Source organism: Trichechus manatus, unplaced genomic scaffold, assembly GCF_000243295.1.
Source record: "Trichechus manatus latirostris isolate Lorelei unplaced genomic scaffold, TriManLat1.0 scaffold00014, whole genome shotgun sequence".
Classification (NCBI taxonomy): Eukaryota; Metazoa; Chordata; class Mammalia; order Sirenia; family Trichechidae; genus Trichechus; species Trichechus manatus.
Genome location: NW_004443950.1, coordinates 12,860,508 through 12,882,440, shown reverse-complemented (window position 1 = coordinate 12,882,440; position 21,933 = coordinate 12,860,508). Strand labels below are relative to the sequence as shown.

General features: G+C 44.4%; 1 protein-coding gene across 1 annotated transcript in view; it reads left to right on the top strand.

Annotated features, from left to right (window-relative positions):
* The first annotated feature begins 21,276 nt into the window (after positions 1-21,276).
* Positions 21,277-21,933, top strand: part of IRX6 (iroquois homeobox 6) — a 5,939-nt gene continuing 5,282 nt past the window's right edge. The window contains exon 1 of the mRNA XM_004371678.2: positions 21,277-21,857. Within this exon, the coding sequence (XP_004371735.2) occupies positions 21,813-21,857 (45 nt within the window). The 5' untranslated portion in view covers positions 21,277-21,812. The remainder of the gene's footprint in view (positions 21,858-21,933) is intronic.

Genomic DNA, 21,933 nt, shown 5'->3' with positions numbered 1-21,933 from the left:
TCCTTCTCCAGGGACTGATCCCTCCTGATAACATGTCCAAAGTATGTGGGGCAAAGTCTCACCATTCTTGCTTCTAAGGACCATTCTGGCTGTACTTTTTCCAAGACAGATTTGTTCATTCTTCTGGCAGTGCATGGTATACTCAATATTCTTCACCAACACCATAATTCAAAGGCATCAGTTCCTTGGTCTTCCTTATTCATCGTCCAGCTTTCGCATGCATATGAGGCGATTAAAAACGCCATGGCTTGGGTCAGGTGCACCTTAGTCCTCAAAGTGACGTCTTTGCTTTTTAACGCTTTAAAGAGGTCTTTTGCAGCAGATTTAGGTTAGTAGTCAAGCACAATCCATTTGCACCATCCAGGGGTCTTATTTTGGGTGTAAGCCAGCTCTAATCAGTTGGCAGTGACTTCTGGAGTGCTAAGTAGAAAAGGTGTGTGAAGCTGTGTCCTGCTCAATTAGCAATGACTTTCGTGGGCACAAAACGTGAAAGAGACACCATCAGAGCAGGCACTCAAAGGTTGGCTATTTCTGTTCCATTTTAAAATTCTGTATTTGAAACAAAAAATATGATACCTAGCTACACTTCTCTAGCATGTCTAATCGTTATCCCATCTTATTCTCATGACATCCCTCTACTTATTCTTCTCCACTTTACAGATGAGGTTAAATGGTTTGGCTAAAATCACACAGCTAGCAAGAGGCTGAACCCAAGCTTGAATACAGATTGCCTGCCTCTACACTCAAGGCTGTTTTTTACTGTGGGATACGAATTGTCCTAATTGACATAATAGCCCTGAGTTTATATTTTCATGCCCCATGGAAATTCGCTCCAATTATGTAAATTGGAATATTTATTTAAAACACAGGAAAGTGCAATATAGCCAAAAGCACACTAGCACACGTGCACACGTACACACAGAGAGACATAAAATCAAAGGACTTGCTTTTATTTCTCTTCCCCGTTCTGGAGGAGGACATCATGCTTGGTAAAGTGGAGGGTCATCGAAAAAGAGGAAGATCCTCAACACGATGGATTGGCACAGTGGCTACAACAATGGGCTCAAGCATAGCAAAGATTGTGAGGATGGCGCAGGACTGGGCAGTGTTTGGTTCTGCTGTACGTGGGGTCACGATAAGTAGGAACTGACTCAGCGGCATCTAATCACAACAGCAACATAGTTCTTTTTTCTTTTAACAACATAATTCTTGATGTGAGCAAATGGGCATATACATGGTTATTGTTCAGCATTCTAAGGTCATAATTTAATGACTGGTTCACCTGTACAAAATGAAGACAATATTTCTAGTCTGGTAGCCTCAGTTGGGGGAATAGAGTGTTCTGGTAAATCCAATTTTCTGGTTAGTAAAATGTGACGACATGGGTTAGTATACGGCAGTGACTGTGTACCAATTCCGAGAGGCTTGGAATTTGTACATACAGACATACATATAGCAATGTGGACGAATCACGAAAGTGTGATGTTTCGTGAGAAAAGTAGGAAACAGCAAAAATTTTTCATTAAATTCAATTCACATAAATTAAAAACACATACAAGAAACAACATTGCATATTTTACACGTATCACTCGTAGTCTTATCATGGGTGGTGGGGAATGGGAATGGCATCATGAGAAAAAGGAGGAAATAAAGTTAGCAAGAAGGAGCTTCACGCAAAGAATGGAGAAGTAACACAGTTCTGTGTCAGAGGTCCAAATTTTTTTCAGGGAGAAATAAATTAATTTAATTACATGCAAGCTTCTGCATAAACCAAAAGTAGAGTAAAAACAGGCAAAAACCACAGACACCTTAAAAAATACTTTCCCCAGAAACTTGGTGGAAAATAATTTTCTCTGCCTACCATCCCATAATATATATGAAGCACTTTCTAGGTCCAAGGGCTGGGAATACAGAATAATGTAGAATCTCTGTCCTCAGGGAATTTAAGAACTGCTGCTATTTATTAAGCACCTATGGAATACTAATCTCTGCCCAAGCTATGTTACATATATTGTCATTAATTCTCGTAGCATGATAGCAATTAGTATTCCCTTTTGCAAGATAAGGAACTTAAGGTTAACAAAGATCAAGTATTTTACCCAAAGACACACAGCTAGAAGGTGGCAGAGGAGGAATTCAGACTTATTTTCCTCTGCCCACAAAGTTCACGTTCTTTCCATGAACCACACTGTGTACAATCTAGTAGTTGGGACAAGGTGGGATGAAAATATAAAATATATACTCTTGTCTCACAGTATCTCAAGGTCATTATTATAAACACTATATGGACAAGGTGCTCCTTGAGGGCACGTGGTGCTGCTTTTCATTCATCCATTCAGTGGCAGTGCCCAGCAAGCCGCTTGACTTCACATTCTTATTAACTAAAAATAGTAATTGCAGGTAGTCCCTGACTTACCACGGTGTTCTGCTCTTTTCCAACGACTCTGTCGTAAGTTGGTTCTGATGTAAGTCGAATACCTATTTTGTTATTTTTTTTCACTTTCATTATTATTGCCTTTTATTATCAGCATCATCATAAAGGCGATCTTTATTTGTCTTTGGGGGTTGGAAATATTACATATAAACTTACAGATATGATGACATCAGCAAATTACACGCTGCAACATTGTATGCAGTACATATTACTAAGGATAAGATGTGCAAAAAAAAAAAAAAGGACTGTCATAAGTACAGATCATCATAACTTGAATACGCCGTAAGTAGGTGACTACCTGCAATAGCATGAAGAATACATGTGTGGATTGCCAGCTGGACTTTTTGTGGTTGATAGCTTTTCAAATAGGACAAATTTTATTATGCTTTTATATATAGACTAGGAGGGTGCATAGATAACCATAGATATTGGTACTTAATTGACACCACACCATACAATAACTCATGTACCAGCAGGTGCCAGAGAAAGTTCTCACCCACCACCCAGAGCTAGAGGCTGTTGGGCTCTTCTACTTAAATGGAAGGGCTTGAATCCAGTGACCATGTCCAGTTTCTGAATCTTCATCATCATCGTCAACATCATCATCATCATCATCGCCATCACCATCCCACCACTGCCATTATTACTGTCCCCTCCACCACTGTTCATTGAGTATATTTTATGTGGCAAACCTCATGCTAAGTATTTTGCATGCATCATCTCACTGAACAACCTTATGAGTTAATACTGTTATTCATCCTGTTTTACAGATACAGCAAATTAACACTCAGAGAAGTTATTTGCCCAAGATCACATAGATAGTAGGTGATAGAATAATGTATTGGTCAGAATAGACTAGGATATGCTGCAATGACAAACTTCCTCCAGATTTTATGCAAAGTTTGCTACAGGTCTGATCATCTCAAGGGCAGTTGTCCTCCATGCCATGACTCAGAGATCTAGGAGCTGCATCATGTCAGCATGAGGCCTGCACATTTGCAGATGCAGGGGAAGCGAGTGACGAGCATCTCACACAGACTTCTCACTTCCTTAGCCTGCAAGTGACTCACATTATTCATATTTCTGAGGCCAAAACTATACCACAGCCCTGCCTGTCTGCAAGGAGGCTTGGAAATGTTGCCTCCGGTATGTCCAGGAAGGAAAGAAGAAGTGTATATAGGTGATCATTAGAGATATCTCCCCCAGATAAGGACTCCAAAGGCTTCTTAGTCCCTGGAGAGACCTGTATCCACCATAAATGTGATGTTTGGCTTCTTGAACTTGTTCACAGGGGGAGGGGAGGATTATCATATGTTGGGCATTGACTCTGTGCTTAGACCCTTACAAGACCACTTACATGCATTATCGTTTAACCCTCACTACAACACCACAAGATAAGCACTATTGTCCCCATTTTATAGAGGAGGAAACTGAGGCTCAGAAGTGAGGTGACTTCCCCACGTTAGGGCAGAGATCCAAAGCAAGAATTTTCTGCCTCCAAAACCAAATACTGGCAAGACCCCCAAATCATTGTATTTGCTCATTTGTTATTTTACAAAGTGTTTTCAAATATGTTGCTGGATTTAGTGTTTGTGACTGCTCTGTCAGGCTGGTAGGAACACCCTCATTTTGTAGATGAGGACATTGGAGCTTGACAAGGTTAAGTGCATCACCCAAGAGGCCATGGAACCAAGGCCATCTACGGGCAGAGATGAATCATACTCAAGGCAAAGAGTGCCAGCACCAGGAGAGTGAAAAGCAATAAGCCCCCCAACCTTGCCCTGGCAGCCTAATCCCTTGGGGGAGAAAGCAAGAGAAATTCCAACCCTTACAGAGTTCATGCTCTTAAACACTTATAAAAGCTTTAAGATCCAGACAAAATCCAGACCTAAGTGCAAAGGTTACTGGAGTGGGGATTTTATTGCCAGATGTAAATCCATCTTCTCTAAGACCTGCCCCAGTTCCCTTGTGCCTCACTTGAAATATTTCATGTGTGCTGAATGGATTTGTTGGCTCCCTGTTGCCTTCATAAATTATGAAGTCCAAATTTCGTATGGCCTGGATCCAGCAAGGGTGGCTCTAACTGCCTGGTTCCAAGGATTGAGTGGAGGACAGCTTTGCCTCATTCCTGGGGATTGCCCGTATTTCCCATTTCTAAGAATTAACAAGCCATGTTGCACCATTTTAGGTTGAGGAGGCTGCTTGGCTCACAACAGGTCCCCCAAAACCTCAGTGCCCAAGTTTTGTCCATCCCTTCCACCATCTTGTGGCCACAGGTATAAAGATACTGGACCAAAGCTGGAGTAATCAGTCCTCTCTCTCAGGAATATGACTCTTAGAAAAAGGGACACATTTTTGGAGGTCAGGTCTTCTTAGTGGCAGTCCCCTGGAGAGAAAGTCACTAAGCCTCTTTTGTCTGTGTGTGTGTGTGTGTGTGTGTGTGTGTGTGTGTGTGTGTGTGTGTGGTTTTATCTACTTTTTTTTTTTTTAATCACAGTGAAAATATACACACCAAAACATCAGCCAACAGACTTTCACATTTACAATTCAATGACACGGAATACATTTTTTAGGATGTACCTCCCTTATCGCCATTCTTTTCCAAAATATTCCACCACCATTCACATAAACTCAATGTCCTCCAAACACAAACTCCTCCTTTCCCCCTCCCTCCCACCTCTGGTAACCATTAATAATCTCAGGTTTCTAAATATTTGCGTATTTTATATAAGTGAGATCGTATTAGTCCTTTTGTGACCAACATATTTCACTCAGCAGAATGTTCTCAAGGTTCACCCCTGTTGTGACACGTACCAGAATTCATTTCTCTCAACAGCTGCATAATATTCTATTGTATGGATAGACCACATTTTGCTTATCCATTCATCTGTTGATGGACAATTGAGTGGTTTGTTTCCACCTTTTGACTATTGTGAATAGTCCTACAATGAATATTGTTGTACTGTTCCTAAGCCTCTTGCTCAGATCTCTGAATCCGGCTTCCCAAGGTGGGATGTCTCAGCTGACCTGTTACTATCCTTACAATATAACCTTTTCATTTCACTTACATAAGCCAGAGTCCATCTGTTTTTGCAATCAAAAGAATCTTGGCTGATATCTGTTAACACATCCACCCTCAAGATGGAGATACAGCATCTTCAGCCTCCCCACTGCCCATGACCAGCTTTTCTGTATCCCTCCCAAAACCTCAGCAGCATCACCCACTTTCTTTTGGGGCCTCCACAGAATGGTACAGTTGGGTGGGGCAGGGACGAAGTTGAGGATGTGTGCCTGGGCAAGAGTTAGAGTTCCAGAAGATACTGTATTTTATCAGTAGTGTTATGTTTCACACCCTGCTATTCAGCTACTCAGTGGCACCCAATCCCTTTCTCAGTCCACTCCAACCACCTTCTGTAGCCCCATCTCATCCATCCCTTCCCATATGCTCTACCATCAGCTCCATGGCTTTGCATATGCTATTCCCTCTACCTGGAATGTCCTTCTCTCTCTTCTCCAATTAAAAATCCAACTCGTCTGTCACAAGCCAGATCATTTCTTGAGTTTTTGCACATATCTACAAGGCACAATTAGCTAAGATTAGTTACTCCTGTTGGCCTTTATGCTTATTCTCCCTCACTGCACTCAACATGTTGTATTATTATTATCTGATTTATTTAATGTCTGTGTCCTCCATTGGACTAATTGTTATTTATAGTACCTCTCCCTTTATAGGATCAATGCCACTGAATTAGCTATTATTTGCCCATGTAGAAAGAGAACTTCTGAGTGTGTTTTCTTCCCTTTCTTTTTTTGTTTTTAAAGTCCATCCTGAAACAGGAGATGCAGCCTCATTGAGGAAAAGTCTGCAAAGATTCTGTTTTTAAATACTGAAAGAAAGTGTATCATAAATAGTGCCCTGTAAGCATGATTGACCCTGCACATAACTAAAAAGGCAAGTGTCATAGGTGGAGTAGAAGAGAGTGGGAGACAGACAGGGAGGAGTGTAAAGGGAAGGGTAATGAAGAAGAAAAGATGACTAATCTCAGCAGATTCTCGTTTTTGCTGTTGACCAGCTCCTGCATAGGCACAAATCTTTAGACCATGGTCCTCTATCAAGAGTGCCCATCAACCACAACTACCACAGCCTTCACTGGACTGAGTCCAGCACCACTAGATGATGCCCGGCTACGACCACCAACTGGTCTGACAGGGATCACAATAGAGGGTCCTGGACAGAGCTGGAGAAAAATGTAGAACAAAATTCTAACTCACAAAAAAAAAAAAAGAGCAGGCTTACTGATCTGACAGAGACTAGAGAAACCCCGAGAGTACGGCCCCCGGACACTCTTATAGCTCAGTAATGAAGTTACTACTGAGGTTCACCCTTCAGCTAGAGATTAGACAGGCCCATAAAACAAAATGAGATTAAATGGGCACACTAGCCCAGAGGCAAGGACTAGAAGGCAGGAGGGGACAGGAAAGCTGGTAATGGGGAACTCAAGGTCACAAAGGAGAGTGTTGACATGTTGTGAGGCTGGCAACCAATGGCACAAAACAATATGTGTATTGATTGTTTAATGAGAAGCTAATTTGCTCTGTAAACCTTCATCTAAAGTACAATTAAAAAAATTTTTAAAAAGAGTATTCATCAGAGTGACCCATAAACCTTCAATCCCCAAAACCCATTGCTGCCAAGCTGATTGTGATTCATGTTGACACCAAGTGTTGCAGAGTAGAACTGTGCTCAATAGATTTTTCAGTGGCTGATTTTTCATAAGTCTATCTCCAGACCTTTCTTTCGAGGCACCTCTGGGTGGGTTCAGAATGCCAAGCTTTTGGTTAGTAGTTAAGCACTTAACCATTTGCATCACCCGGGGACTCCCATGAATATTAAGAGAAAATAATACCAATATTGATCCCCTCCATACTGAGGAATACTACACGGCTGTCAAAAAAAGAGGAAGATCTATGTGCATGTTGGGCATGGGAAGATCTACAAATTGTTAAGCAAAAACAGAAAGCAATAGGCTGATACCCATTGTATATAAAATAACTAACAGTTCTGAGTGGTTACAATGTATCAGGGAAGGTTTTGTGTGCTTTACATAGTAACTAAATCATCAGAAGAAACTACTTGGTGGATTTATTCTCCCATTTTATTGATGAGAACATTGAAAAACAAAGGCTAAACAACTTGTTCAAGATGACGTAGCTACTAAGTGTTGGAGCCAGTGTATGGGCTGCTGTCTATATTCAGGCTCTCAATTACTGTGTTATACTGCCATAATGTGGGGTGTGTGTGTTTGTGTGTGTGTGTGTGTGTACAAAGAGAGAGATCTTGTATGTATGAATTATATTTGTATGGCTTGTATTAACATAGAAAACTTCTGGAAGGCAGCTAAAAAAACTGTTCTGAGTCCATGCCTCTGGGGATCAGGGCTTTGAACCAGTTCAAACTGGTTCCGTCGTATCCAGCAAAGCAAAACCAGAGTAGAGCCGACTGTTTAAAATATGGGTGATCCTCCAACTAGATGATGCCCAGCTACCACTACCGACTGCTCTGACAGGAAACACAATAGAGGGTCCCAGGCAGAGCTGGAGATAAACGTAGAACAAAATTTCTAACTCACAAAAAAAATCAGAACAGTCTGACAGAGACCGGAGAAACCCCCAGAGTATGGCCCCTGGACACCTTTTAACTCAGTACTGAAGTCACTTCTGAGGTTCACCCTTCAGCCAAGGATTAGACAGGGCTATAAAACAAAACGAGACTAAATGGGCACACCAGCCCAGAGGCAAGGACGAGAAGGCAAGAGGGGACAGGAAAGCTGGTAATGGGAAACTCAAGGTTGAGAAGGGAAGAGTGTTGACACTTCGTGGGATTGGCAACCAATATCACAAAACAATATGTGTATTAATTGTTTAATGAGAAGCTAATTAGCTCTGTAAACCTTCATCTAAAGCACAGTTGAAAAAAAAAATTGGGTGATCTGGAATAATAACCAGAATGGGAAAAATTACATCTTGAAGCCCTGGAATGGGAGACTCAGTAAAGGCAAAATGAGGCCTATTAGGAGCCTGATACATGAGATTGGATTATTGGCAGGACTGTGGAGAGCGACACAACATTCAAAGCAGCAAGATCAGCCACCATCTTTGATTGGGGCACCACTCTTTCCTACCCTGCTCAAAATCCGCCGGGCAAGAGATTTGTCTGCTATGCAATGTGTACACTGCCCTTGTTTTCTAAGAGGGAGATTAAGATTCCAGCAGGGCGTCCACCCATCATTTTTCCCATTCCAGTTATCATTTCAGTTCACCCAAATTTTGAAAATCTGAGTCTGTTCTCATTTTGCTTCCTTGGCCATGACTGAATTGAGAAGAACGAGTTTGAAGCCCTGCTGGAGAGTGGAGATGAAATAATCAGATGATTTATTTTGTCTCTTTCCACTTCACTACACTTCCTGGGAATGCATTCAGCTGTAAGTAATAGAAAACCCAATTAATAGAGACTTAAAACCAGTTTATTTGTCTTACATAACTAGAAGACCAGGAGTAGTGGTTTATTGGCTTCCTGGTTTTATCTTGGCTTTAACCTTATGAAAACTTGCTTTCCTTTCTTTTTACTACCTTCCTTGCTTTGCTTTTCCCCATAGCATTTCCATCTAATATATTATATGTTGTATCTGTATACCTGTTTATTGTCCATCTCCTGCTCCAGAACGTCAGCTCCATGAGGACGGGGGCTTGGTTTTGTCCAGTGCTGTATCCCTGTACATAGAATCACACCTGGCACAGAGTAAGTGCTCAATAAACATTTGTTGAACTAGTGGATGAACACATGCTGCAGCTTCAGCCATCATGCCCATGTTCAAGACTCAGAAGATGGAGGAAGGAGAGGAAAAATAGGAAGCACTCCCTGATCAATGATAGTGCCATGCTGAGCAGAAGGTTAGCAGAGGGCCCTGGATGACCACTGGATGTGGGACAGGAGAGGGCACACCAATGCTCAAATTCCCAGATGTCCCAAAGAGTCCCATTATGGAAGAGACAGATCTCTGCCTCCATAGCTCACATTTCCCTTGTAGAGACCTTGCTGTCCCTTGGGTACACATATGTCAGGAAGGCCCCAAGACCAAGGTTTGGAAACAGAAACCAAACCCAAACAAATCCCCTATACCATAGATATTTTTCCCTTAGCTAGCTGGAGAAGATATGCAGGTGAAAAAAATCCTCCTCCCTCATAACCTGTATTTTACTATGATGCAATCCAACTCATACTGTATCTTTTATTTTCAATAAAGGTTTCTATATGTGTACAATCCCCCCCAAAAAAGAGAGAGAAAGGAGGTGTTATCTCTATCCTCTTTTATTGTGAAAACAAATGCTTTACCAGAACCCCCAAGCAGGTATCCTCTAAGTCTTACTGAGTCACATGGCCTGCCCCATTCCCCCCAGCAAAGGATGCTAGAGACCCAGGAGCAGGTGGCCATGACTCCAACTGGACACCCTAGACAAGGTAAAGGTGTGCTTAACAAGGAGGAAGCACAGAGTGGGTATCTGATAGTCAACCAACCATATCTCCCACGGGTAGTTTGGCTTTTTACCACAGCCATGTTCTGCTTTTATTTATTTATTTTTTAAATACAGATGCCTAGGCCCTAGTGCAGGCTTGCTCAGAATCTCAGAGGGTGAGGCTGGACATATGCACTTTTTTAAAGCCGCCCAGGAGACTCTGATGCACTATTCTTGGTAAAGAGCACTTTTCAGAGAGTCCACAGTTAAAGGTAGCAGAAGTGTTTTAGAACCCTGGGAAAGGAAGTGTGACTTGACTCCCACGAGCCTGTAAACCCAAGGGGCCTTTCTAAATCATTGAGCTCAACGTTTCTGTTTTGCAGATGAGTAAACTGAAACCCCACAGAAGAGAAGAGGCCTGTCCAAAGCCTCCCAGCCTATCAGTGGCAGACTGAGAGCTAGATTCTAGCATCCTGTCTCTCAAACCAGTGCTATGCTCCCTTCGGCCCTCAACTGCCTCATTCTCCACTACCTTGTGTTTACAGCCGGGGCAGGACCCTCCCATTACTCACATTTCACTTTCACGGAGAAATAACTAAGTATCAATTTTCCCTTTCTCTGTTAACTGCATAATCTGCAGTAATAAATTAGTCCCCGAGCAAAAAGACGCCCTTAATCCCCGCGCTGCTTTTCCATATCCCTGTGGTGTTTATAATGTAAAAAGGAGTTTTAGTGGTTCATAGCCACTCTCAGGCTGCCCTTTATATGTGTATAAATTAATATTTCATAATTATAGTTGCAGGTTTCCCCTCTGCTCTACCCCTGCCCCTGAGCCGGAGAGTGACACAGGAAATGGTTTATGTCCTCCCACCTCCGCTGACGGTCTAATCCTGCTCATGTATTTCGTGCTGTCTCTGTAGAGTCCATTTGCTCCCGGCCTGGAGACAGGCTCTATGCCCAATGCCTCCATTTTGCAGACTCAGACCTGCATTTGCCTGGAGCAAACTTGGGCACCCCTTTTGAAAGACGCCAGCTTCAGGGCAGAGAGGTTTCGAAGTGCAGGAGAGGAGATCCACAAGAAGTTACTGTTGGTGGATTAATTGCTGTTGATTAGGTGCTTCCTGGTGTCCTAGGTGGCATAAGTGGATAAAGAAAAAACCAAACTCGTTGCCTTCAAGTCGATTCCAACTCATAGCGACCCTATAGGACAGAGAACAACTGCCCCATAGAGTTTTCAAGAAGAGGCTGGTGAATTCAAACTGCGGACCTTTTGTTTAGCAGCCGAGCTCTTAACTACCGCTCCACCAGGGCTCCAGAAATGGATAAGCACTCAACTATTAGCCACCCAAAGGCACCTCAGAAGAAAGGCTTGGTGATCTGCTTCTGAAAATTCACGACCTTGCAAACCCTCCAGACCAGTTTTATTCTGCACACGGGGTCACCGTGAGTCAGAGTTGACTAGACAGCAACTAACCACAACCACAAAACAAAAAGAGAACCAAATCCATTGCCATCGAGTCCATTCCAACTCACAGACAACCACAGCAGATGCTTCGTACTCAGCACGGTGCACGTGTGGTTGCTGTGAACACTCCTCTTTCAGACTCATGGTGGAGCAAACCTAAGCAAGCAGAAAGCAGACACATGTGTGGCTTCAAACCTGCCAGAGAAAATCCAATTGCAAAGTCAAAATGCACCATGCCATGAATAAGAGAGGTCAGCCACCCTCCCAGAGACTGGAATTCCTGCTGGACTACCTCCCCAGGCCTGTACATAACTCTAAGTTCAGGCCGTTCTTAAGCTCTACAAGTAACATGGGTAGATTTCTCTTTTTTTGGTGAGAGTGTACACAACAAAACATACACTTATTCGACAATGTTTACGTATTCAGTTCATTGACAAAGGTTACATATTTTGCACTGTGTCACCATTATCTCTGCCCATGTTGTTTCACTCTCTACCCTTCAAAGTTCTTTTCCACAGTGGTGCAGTGGTTAAGAGCTCGGCGGCTAACCAAAAGATTGGCAGTTCAAATCTACCAGCCACTCCTTGGAAATCCTATGAGGCGGTTCTACTCTGTCCTATAGGGTCGTGATGAGTCCAAATTGACTCGACAGCAAAGGGTTGTCCATTTAAAGAGCCCTGGTGGCACAGTGGTTAAAGTGCTCAGCTGCTAATTGAAAGGTTGGTGGTTCGAACCCAGCAGTCGCTCCTCAGGAAAAAGATGTGGCAGTCTGCTCCCACAAAGATTTACAGCCTTGGAAACCCTGTGGGGGCAGTTCTACTCTGTACTGTAGGGTAGGTATGAGTTGAAATTGACTCAACAGCAGTGAGTTTCGTTTTTGGTTTGGTTGCCCATTTAATCTCATATAAATAATTCTTTCAGATAATGCCATGCTCAAGGTGAATATTCTTTATCAAATGAGCTAAACTGTTGTCTAGTTTAAAGATGACTTCATTGGATAGTTTCAGTTCAAGGCTCAAAAGTTGTTTTGTGGCTATAGATTCAAGGATTCCTCCAGTCTCAATGTATGTAGGAAGTCTGGTTTCTGATAAGAATTTGAAGTTCTGTTCCACATGTTTTCCTCCTTTTGATCAAGATCCAACTACTGAGACACATCCAAAGTCCCTGAGGGACCCAGTTCCCAGGCTTAGGGCTGTGGGGACCATGATCTCTGGGAACATCTAGCTCAATTGGCATAGCATAGTTTATAAAGAAAATATTCTGCATTCTAACTTTGGTGAGTAGCATCTGGGGTCTTAAAAGCTTGTGAGTGGCCTTCTAAGATATTCCACTGGTCTCACCCCTTCAGGAGCAAGGGAGAATGAAGAAAATCAAAGACACAAGGGAAAGACTAGTCAAAAGGACTGATGGACCACAAGTACCACAGCCTCCACCAGGCCGAGTCCAGCACAACTCGATGGTGCCCGGCTACCACCACTGACTGCTCTAACAGGAATCACAATAGAGGGTCCCAGACAGAGCTGGAAAAAAATTTGAACAAAATTCCAACTCACAAAAAAAGACCAGACTTACTGGCCTGCCAGAGACTGGAGAAACCCCGAGAGTATGGACCCCGGACACCCTTTTAGCTCAGTAATGAAGTCACTCCTGAGGTTCACCTTTCAGCCAAAGATTAGCCAGATCCATAAAACAAAGCAAGACTGAAGGGGCACAACAGCCCAGGGACAAGGACTAGAAGGCAGGAGGGGATAGGAAAGCTGGTAATAGGAAACCCAAAGTCGAGAAGGGGGAATGTTGACACTTCGTGGAATTGTTAACCAATGGTATAAAACAATATGTGTAATAACTGTTTAATGAGAAACTAGTTTGTTCTGTAAACCTTCATCTAAAGTACAATAAAAAAAAAAATGTACAGCAGTGATAGCTGGGCACCATCTGTTTCTTCTGGTCTCGTGGTAATAGAGCAGTTTATGAAGGCAATCAGATCTGCAGTCAATTTCCTTTGATTCTTGGGTCTCCTTCTTCCTCTGTTGGTCCAGGTGAATAAAGACTAATTGTAATATCTTGGGAGTATGGGTAGATTTTACAAGCAGCAAGTACTGAGGCCCTGAAATTCCAATCTGGCCGTACTCCTTCCACCACCCCATCAACCAATGCTGATGAGAGATGTATTTTCATAGTCATTCAGATATTATATACGGCATGAGTCATCAGTTGAGGGTAAATGTGAAAAACATCAGTAGAGCATCCAAAGGTGTGGGTGTCACAGAGACAAGAAAGCTCTTTGGCTGCCCAACTTTTTCATTTTCCATACATATATTTGATATTGCAAGGATATAAAAGGGGTTTAAAAGAAGTTACCATTGAGTCAATTCCAACTCATGGAGATCTCCTGTGTGTCAGAGTAGAACTATGCTCCACAGAGTTTTCAGTGGCTGATTTTTGGAAGTAGATTGCCAAGTCTTTCTTTCAAGGCACCTCTGGGTGGTCTGGAACCTCCAACTTTTGGTTAGCAGGAAAATGCGTCACTGTTTGCAGCACCCAGGGACTCTATAAAAGCAGCAGGGGAAGCCAATCGCCTGATGTATAAGGAACAGAGCAACTCAGGTCAACTATGTATACAGTGGATTATTTCTGAAAACTGCATCATCTTGTCACTTCAGGATTTAATCTGAAATACGTTATTTTCCCAAAACCTTTAAACTAACTGGTTGTGCTCAAACCTCGAATTTTCATTATTAGCTCTATGACACTGGGCAGGTTAAGCTCTCATAGGCTGCAATTTCTGTAAAATGAAACAAATAATACCTACTTTGCTGGTAGATATTATAGCTAAACTATAAACTCCAAGAGGGCAGAGATTTTCTTTGTCTTGTTCACCACTTAATCCCCAGCCCCTAACTCAGTTCACTTTAATACCCTAACCTAACCTAACCCGTTCCTATTGAGTCTATTCTGACTCATAGCGATTCTGTAGGACAGAGTAGAACTGCCCCATAGGGTTTCCAAGGAGCAGCTGGTGAATTCGAACTGCCCACCTTTCGGTTAGCAACTGAGCTCTTAACCACTGCGCCACCAACGCTCTAGTGAGCGTTCGGTAAACAACAGGCCCCCTTCCTGAATTAATATGATGCTAGACAAGTGATTCTATGATTATTGAGAATATTTAACCTAACCGAATACAGCCTGCGTGAGGGCAGGAACCTGGGTTTACTCAATTCATAATCCTAGCGTCCTAGGACCAAGCCCAGTATTAAATTGTTGTTTCTGTTGTTAGCTGTGATTGAGTGCCCTGATTTATGGTGGCCCCATGCACAACAGAATGAAATGCTGCCTGGTCCTGTACCGTTCCCATGATCTGTTGCAAATCAGACCGTTGTGATCCATAGGGTTTTCATTGGCTGATTTTCAGAAGTCGATCACCAGGCCTTTCTTCCTGGTCTGTCTTAGTCTGGAAGCTCTACTGAAACCTGTTTTCCATCATAGCAACACAGAAGCCTCCACTGACAGATAGGTGGTGACTCCTCACGAGGCGCACTGGCTGGGAATCAAACCCAGATCTCCCACATGGAAGGCAAGGATTCCACTACTGAATGCATTTAGTACGTACTTGAGAGACGTCTGTTGAATGAATGAATGAATGACACATGTCATTCTTTCCAGACAGTCTGCAAGAGAAGGGCCAGCACCCTCGGATCTTCTTATACCCTCACCAATCCCCTGTACTATGTGTGCACAAATGATATCCAAGCATTCATAGTACCCTACAACCAGGGACAGTCAGCACTGTTAGCGACCTGGTTTAGGATTGCCACAGTCTAGCAATAACAAACAAATATAATGGGGGTCATACAATCGTTTTGACCCTAAAGTAACAGAAGCTTCTTCTATTGCCTCGAAACTCTTTCTGCAGACAGAATTTCAACAGAAAATTGCAATAGAAAACACTCACTGTGAAACTCCACTACCTCTGTCACTATGAAAAATATCGTGAAAGGGGCTTTTTCTTATAAAACAGCAACATGCAAAAGTAATCAGAGCTGAAAAACTCAAAGACAGATGAAGAAAATAAGAGGAACAGATCCAATAGCTCTGGTTTTATGAATAGACTGTTCCACTGCCCCGCTCATTTGTAAGACCCTCATGAGATCTTTTTTTTACAGCAGGTTATGAATCATCTTCATGGTATCTTTAAATGGATGATCAATACTATATTTTCCCATAAAATGTTTGGTTTGAAATCCGATTTTAAGTGCATTAGACTTTTTGTGCACCAAATGGGTGAATGCCATAATAAATTGTCATCAAATATGAAAGAAATATAGCATAGATTAATTGCCGTATTTATTTATGAGTCTATAAAATACCTTGTGAAAGTCCTAGCACATTTTTGGGATGCCAATTTGAACCTTCAGGAAAGTTAAAAGCATTAAAAGAGACTGCAAAGAGATTTATTATCCAAATGTTTTTAATTGCAGAGCCAAACAGACACGCGGGTATGAGAATGGCTCTGCCCTTAATGGGCATGTCTCGTGTGTTTCTTTCTTTTTTTCCTTTAAAAATGATATACTTCCAATATTTTTATTGATTTGGGAAGATTTGTCATAAATTACTGGGGCCAGCACGTGATAGCACAAATGGTCCCAGCCTCCCTAAAGTAGTGGGTCCCAGGTGGCACGAAAAAGAAGGCTCCCAGCCAGTTCTAATGCTCAGCTTTGAAAGGAGGAGAAACCACACGAAAGAGAAGACTGCGGAATGCCACTAATAAGGAGAAAATGTATATGGCTTGAAGCTGCTCACCTTTTAATTGAAGCCTTAAAGTCTACAACAGTGAAATCCTTCAGGGGGAACAATGACAAAATATTGTCCTTATAAAGTGCCTCTCGTTAGCAAAGCTGCAGTTAGAGAGCTGTGGGCAAAAATACACAATCCCTCGTGCAGTCGGAGCCAGCACCGCCACAGTTCCTTTTCCTGCTTGTCTAGACCATATTCTGTACTCCTAGGCCCATCCCATAGGGGGAAAAGGACATGGCATCTCATCTCAGCGTGTCCCAACATGTTGCCCCTGGAAGATCTCTATTTCTTATATGCATTTCTATCCCGAAGACCTTGGCTTCAAAAACCATTCCCTTGTTTCCAAATTCATACAATTTTGTTTATTTTAAATTTTAATGCCTTGAGCTTATTATTAGAAAAATGCCCCCATCCACAAGATGAAAATGATCAAGAACATAAAAACTGCTTTGAACATGAAATGTTAATTCGACAACCACCTCCCTCCAGCCACTGATAGAAAAGCAAAGACGATGGCAAAAATATCTCTCTTTCTGAAAATAGTCAATAACTGGATTTCATTAATATTTTTAAGTCATGATATATGTAGACATAATCTAGATATTTAAGAGGTTATTGTTCTTGTCATTTGCTTTATTTTGCTTTTATACTGACCAGTCACCACTGGATCAGCTTGTTCTTTGCCATTGTAAGTAATGATCTACATCCAATTTCTAAAACTCCAAAATTCTTACATAACCTCTTTGACAGTATAGGTTGATGGAAACACATGTGATAGAGAACCTGAACTTATGTGCCTGTAGTGGCATCCTTTCAGCTATTTTCCCTGCTAAATCACAGCGCAGAAGGTGTGAAAAAATTTGCACAGTCCATTAGAGTTTGCAACGTCTCCTGGCTGTGTCTGCCTTTACCTGTGTTTGAAACACAGTCTTGGAGAAAGACCCAAAGTTAGGAGGTCTGAATTCTGGTCTCTCCTCTGCCATCTACCTGGCTCTGTGACCTTGGGCATGTTCCTTACCCTTCCAAACCTCTAGACCTTTGTCAACAAGCCTTCAATAACATAAAGCAAAGGTGTTTCAGAAAGCTCCCAAACACTCTATAAATGCAAAGGAATGTTATGACGTTATCACCAAGCAATCATTTTTAACTCTAAACTCAGGTACAATGTTGAGAAACCAGGATCTCTGCATCCACTCTCATTTTTTTACTTGATCCCAAAGAATGTAATTCTGTCTTTCCATTCACCACCTTCCTGACAAGTGGCATCAATGCCTTCATCTGGGAATTATTGCCTTTTTATTTTCCCCTCCTGATGCCAAAGTTGCGGTTGATAATATGTATTCAGGCAAGGCAGGGGCTCACTGCGCTCCACAATCAGATGCCTTGCACACTACTTCCGTCAAAACAATTAGTGTTCATTTCGGTTTTACTCTGCGAGATCTGAGGTGACTGATCACTATAAATTATGGATATGTCTGTCCAGATGCTCTTGTTCATTCATGCATAGATTTGAGGAAATTTCATTCTTCTCAGTTCAAAAACAGTCACTAAAAAAATTCATACTTAAAAAATATAATTTAGCACCTTTCAACTATGTTATTATTCCTATAACAACACACATTCTACTTGTGATTTCAGGCGTTTGAAGTTGATTTGTTGTATTTCTGGGTTGCTGTTTCCCCCTGTAAAATCTGCTGCCTTTACAAATCATTAAGAAAGGATGGATATATTTTACGCAAAATAATGCAATATGATTGTTTACCCTTTCTTGGGGGGGTAAGGGTAAGGGGGTGCCTGCATGCATTCAAGGTTATCATCAAATACACATCCCTTACTCTGTCTGCTCAGGACATTCAAGGCATTTAGAGCAAAGCAACTTGAACTTGAAATAAACAATGTGAATTACTCCTCTTGCTACATCTAAACAGGCTTTTGACTGTTCACTTTGTTTCATCTGTTTTAAAGAGCAGCTAGAGCGGACAGGAGGGCACATTGTACAATACAACGAAAGAATTGTGTCAGTTCTTTAAAATTCTTTAGGTGGAAAGACTCCCTTAAATATAACTGGGAACGTCTTATTTGATAGGTTTATTTACCATCAAATACATAGACACATACATTTGAGCATTTTTCATGACTAAGTTAATCAGCACTGAACAAAGCAATGAAGAGTGGCCGGTGGAGAAGCACAGAGCCCTCAGCAGCTGAAGCAGGCACCCATGAACAGTCAGGAGGATGAACGCACATTCCACTGCAGCTTCCCGGAATCACACTTTCCAGGAAACAGACTTCTTTTTGCCTGAGGTTTCTGCCAGACAGAGGTTGATACTGATTGAACATGCAGGCTTTGTTCTGAGGATCCCAAAATAACAGGAACAGTAGGCACATTTCATAATCATCATTTTTAGGGAATCAAAGGGGAAAACAACCGAATGTCGGTGGCACAAGGTAGGTGTATGGTGGGCTTAGCCTGTCCCTGGGAAGTCAATGCTCAGTCAAGGTCTCCCAAGGCTGGGAAGTCATGGGGAGGGGGAAGTGGCAGGTCTTCCTCCCCGGGAGACACTCTGATACCAGCCACCTGAAGCACAAAGCAACTTTGAAGACTATAGAAAAGAACGAGTGCCTTAACATAAAACATGCTCCTTTTTGTTTTGTTTTCTTTTTCTGAGGTATCTTCGTAGTCCCACCTCTCAAATTACTGCACAGCTGTTCTTTATCCTCTTTTCTTTTTCTTTTTAAAGATCTTGTTGCTTTTCTCTAATCCTAGAGAGCAAAGGCAAGAGGTAGGCCTGGAGGCCCTGCACACAGCATTGATACCGCAGAGTCTTATAAATCAGCCTAAAATCAATAACTTCTATATAGTAGTTTCTCCTTTGCAACCAGATCGCCAGGGGACAGAGCTAATGCTTTTTCTCCACCCCCATCCCCATTTTTCTGTCATTTAAAAAAGAAATTTTTTTTTTTTTTTTGCTTAGCAACAAATGGGCGATCAAAGTTGCTAAGTATTTCAACTATCTAATTTTATTACTTTACAATTGACATGCCTTCCCTCTGGAAATGTTTGCAATTAATTAATTAGCAGTAATCTTCCCCAAGGGACTAATTTAATGAATACTCTTCAATTCTTGCTTAAAAAAAAAAAAAAAGAAAATAGCTTAGACGTATCCAAGCTGCAAATGAGTGAATGCCCCCAAAGTGCATTTTGAAAATCAAGGGATCCATCTATTGCAGTGAATTTTTATCACTAAATCAATCTGGAGATGCTGATAATTCTTTTTCTAACTAGGAGTTTCCCGGGTTGAACGCAAGCTTTCTCCAAGGTAACGGCACTCAGCAGCAGCAGCAGCAGCAGCAGCCAGAGCAGCAGCAGCAGCAGACAGGAAACCGGGCTGCGTTTGTTAGAATTTAGAATGGAGCCTGTCCTAGAGTCAGTAATCTCTTAGGCGGCAGAGTCTGTGGTTTGCGGTTTCTTTAAGCTCCTGGCGCATTCTGCAGGAAAAAAAAGAAGGGGAAAAAAGCCGGAGATGTCATTCTGAAGAGGTGACAGGCCCGCCAGTACCCTCTTGCAAGGTGCCCAAAGCAAACCCGAGACGAGGGATTCCTGGGGCCAGGGCCCCAGAGCTGGCCAGGGTATCTGGGCTTCCTCCTGACCTCGCGAGAACCCAGGGCAGAGCCCCGGGTTGTTCCTATCCTCTGGGCCACACGTTCTTCGTTTCAACCAGAAGGTAAAACTGGGCACTTGAACCTGCCCCCCTGACTCTGGGAGCGTGCAGCGAGGGCCTGGAAAGGCGTTTTGTAAACGGTAAAGCGCGGTGACCCGCGTGGGTGAAAGGTGAGGATCTCTGAGGTTTCTGATTCGCAAACCTGAAAAGTCCGGGTTCCACCCGGATCTCGGCAGCACCCCCCGCGAGACTGGCCTCCCCTTTTTGCCCCAACACGACGCAGGTTGGAGGCCTTCAGGAGGGCGGCTCCAGGCCTGTGGGTTGCGCCTTCGGGTTTGGAGGGTCTGTATTTGCTCCGAAGCTGGCGTCTGCCTGTCCCTGGGGCCAGGCCTAGAGGACATAGCCCCCTCCCGAGCACCAACGAGCTCCCCTTCCTATCAGTGCCCCTTTGAGGATCCCTGAGATAGGGTTGGGAGGTTGGTCGTCAGACCGCTGGGCCCAGCCTCGCACCCGGGCCAGAGCTCAGGGAATGGGCGACCCTCCCGGCGCGCTCCACCGCGGCTCGCCAGCGCCACCCCCAGGGGAGCGCAGAGGCTGCAGCCGGGCCCAGGCGCCTTCTTCCAGCTCCCCTGCTCCCCGCAGATATAGCCCAATGCAGGCGTGAGGCAGGAAGCCTCGCCTTCGGGGGAGATGCCCAGAGGTCTCAGTCCGCCGCCTGCAGATGCCCGGGGTCAGACTAGACGCCCTTCCAGGCCACGTTCAAGTAGACCTGAACTTCGGCCTCGAGGAGGCGCTATTTGGCCTATAGAGGGCCAGGCGGCTGCAAAGAAGTCCCAGAGTCAAGGCCCGGTCAAAGGTCAGGGCTTAGAGAGCTGGCATCTATCCTAAATCCTGGGAGGCTGAAGCGAAGAGCCAGATCCCTGAGGACAAAGACGGCTGAGCCAGTGGGCCCCACCGACGCTGCCCGGCGCTGCCCAAACCAGCTGCGGGCTCGTGGCGCGAACAAACTTCCCTGCAGCGCAGGGGCGGGGAAGCTGGGCTGGAGTCCTCTCCCTCGAGCCACCGCTCTCCTCCACCTGCCCGAGTTCAGCCTCCGCCCAGCCTTCGCCCACCTCAGTTCCCCCTCCCCCGCGCGCCTCTGTTAACTCGGACTCCACGTGCCTCTCCTCTCCCCCTCCTTTTCCCTCTTTGCCTTTCTCCCCCACTTTTCTGCTGTCTCTCCTTTTGTATTCTCTCCTCCTCTGGGCCGCAGGGGAGGAGGTGAGCGCGCTGCGCTCGCGGCCTGCTCGGCGCACAGGAAGGCGTTCCTGCTACTTCTCCCGGGTAATTTGGAGAGATTGTAAATGCTTGCGCGCGTGTGCTTGAAGCGAAACCGGGTAGGAGACAACGCCGAGCAGAAAGGGTCAGTCAGAGTCTTTGACGTTCCTCACCAGCAACCCAACCTCCAAACCGCCCAGAACAAGTGCAAGTGGGGGTGAGAATGCGCGCGCGCGCGGACCGGCTGCGCTTGGCACGTTTGGTGGCCCGGGGCCCCGAGGCCCGGGGTCCTGCCTGGCGACCCGGGATTACCGTGACGTCACACTGAGCCTCAGGCCACCTTGGACTGGGACACCTTGGGAGGCGCACAGCCCCGCGCCGCTCCTCAGCTCGCCTCGCCACCGCGCGCCTTTGGGAACCCACACCCTCTTCCTTCCTCTGCCCATCCATGGGCCCCTCTGTCTTCCGGACCCCGCGGGCCGGAGGGGCGCCTTCCGGAGCGCAGGGCTTGGCAGCCTGGCTGCCCGCGGCTCTGCCTCCAGCCGCGCCAAGAGGGCAGAAGACCCGGCGCTGGGCACCGGCGGCGGTGTAAGGAACCGAGGCGCTGCACAGCTGGGGGCGCCGAACCCCAGGACTGAGGCGGGAACTCCGAAGGGAAGAGGGAGGCGGGCCAGGGACTGCCACCATGTCCTTCCCACATTTCGGACACCCGTACAGCGGCGCTTCCCAGGTAAGAGGCATCTCCATGGGGGATGGGGTTAGACTGGGTGGAGGGGGTGCCCAGTGAGCGCGCCTGCCCCCCCCCC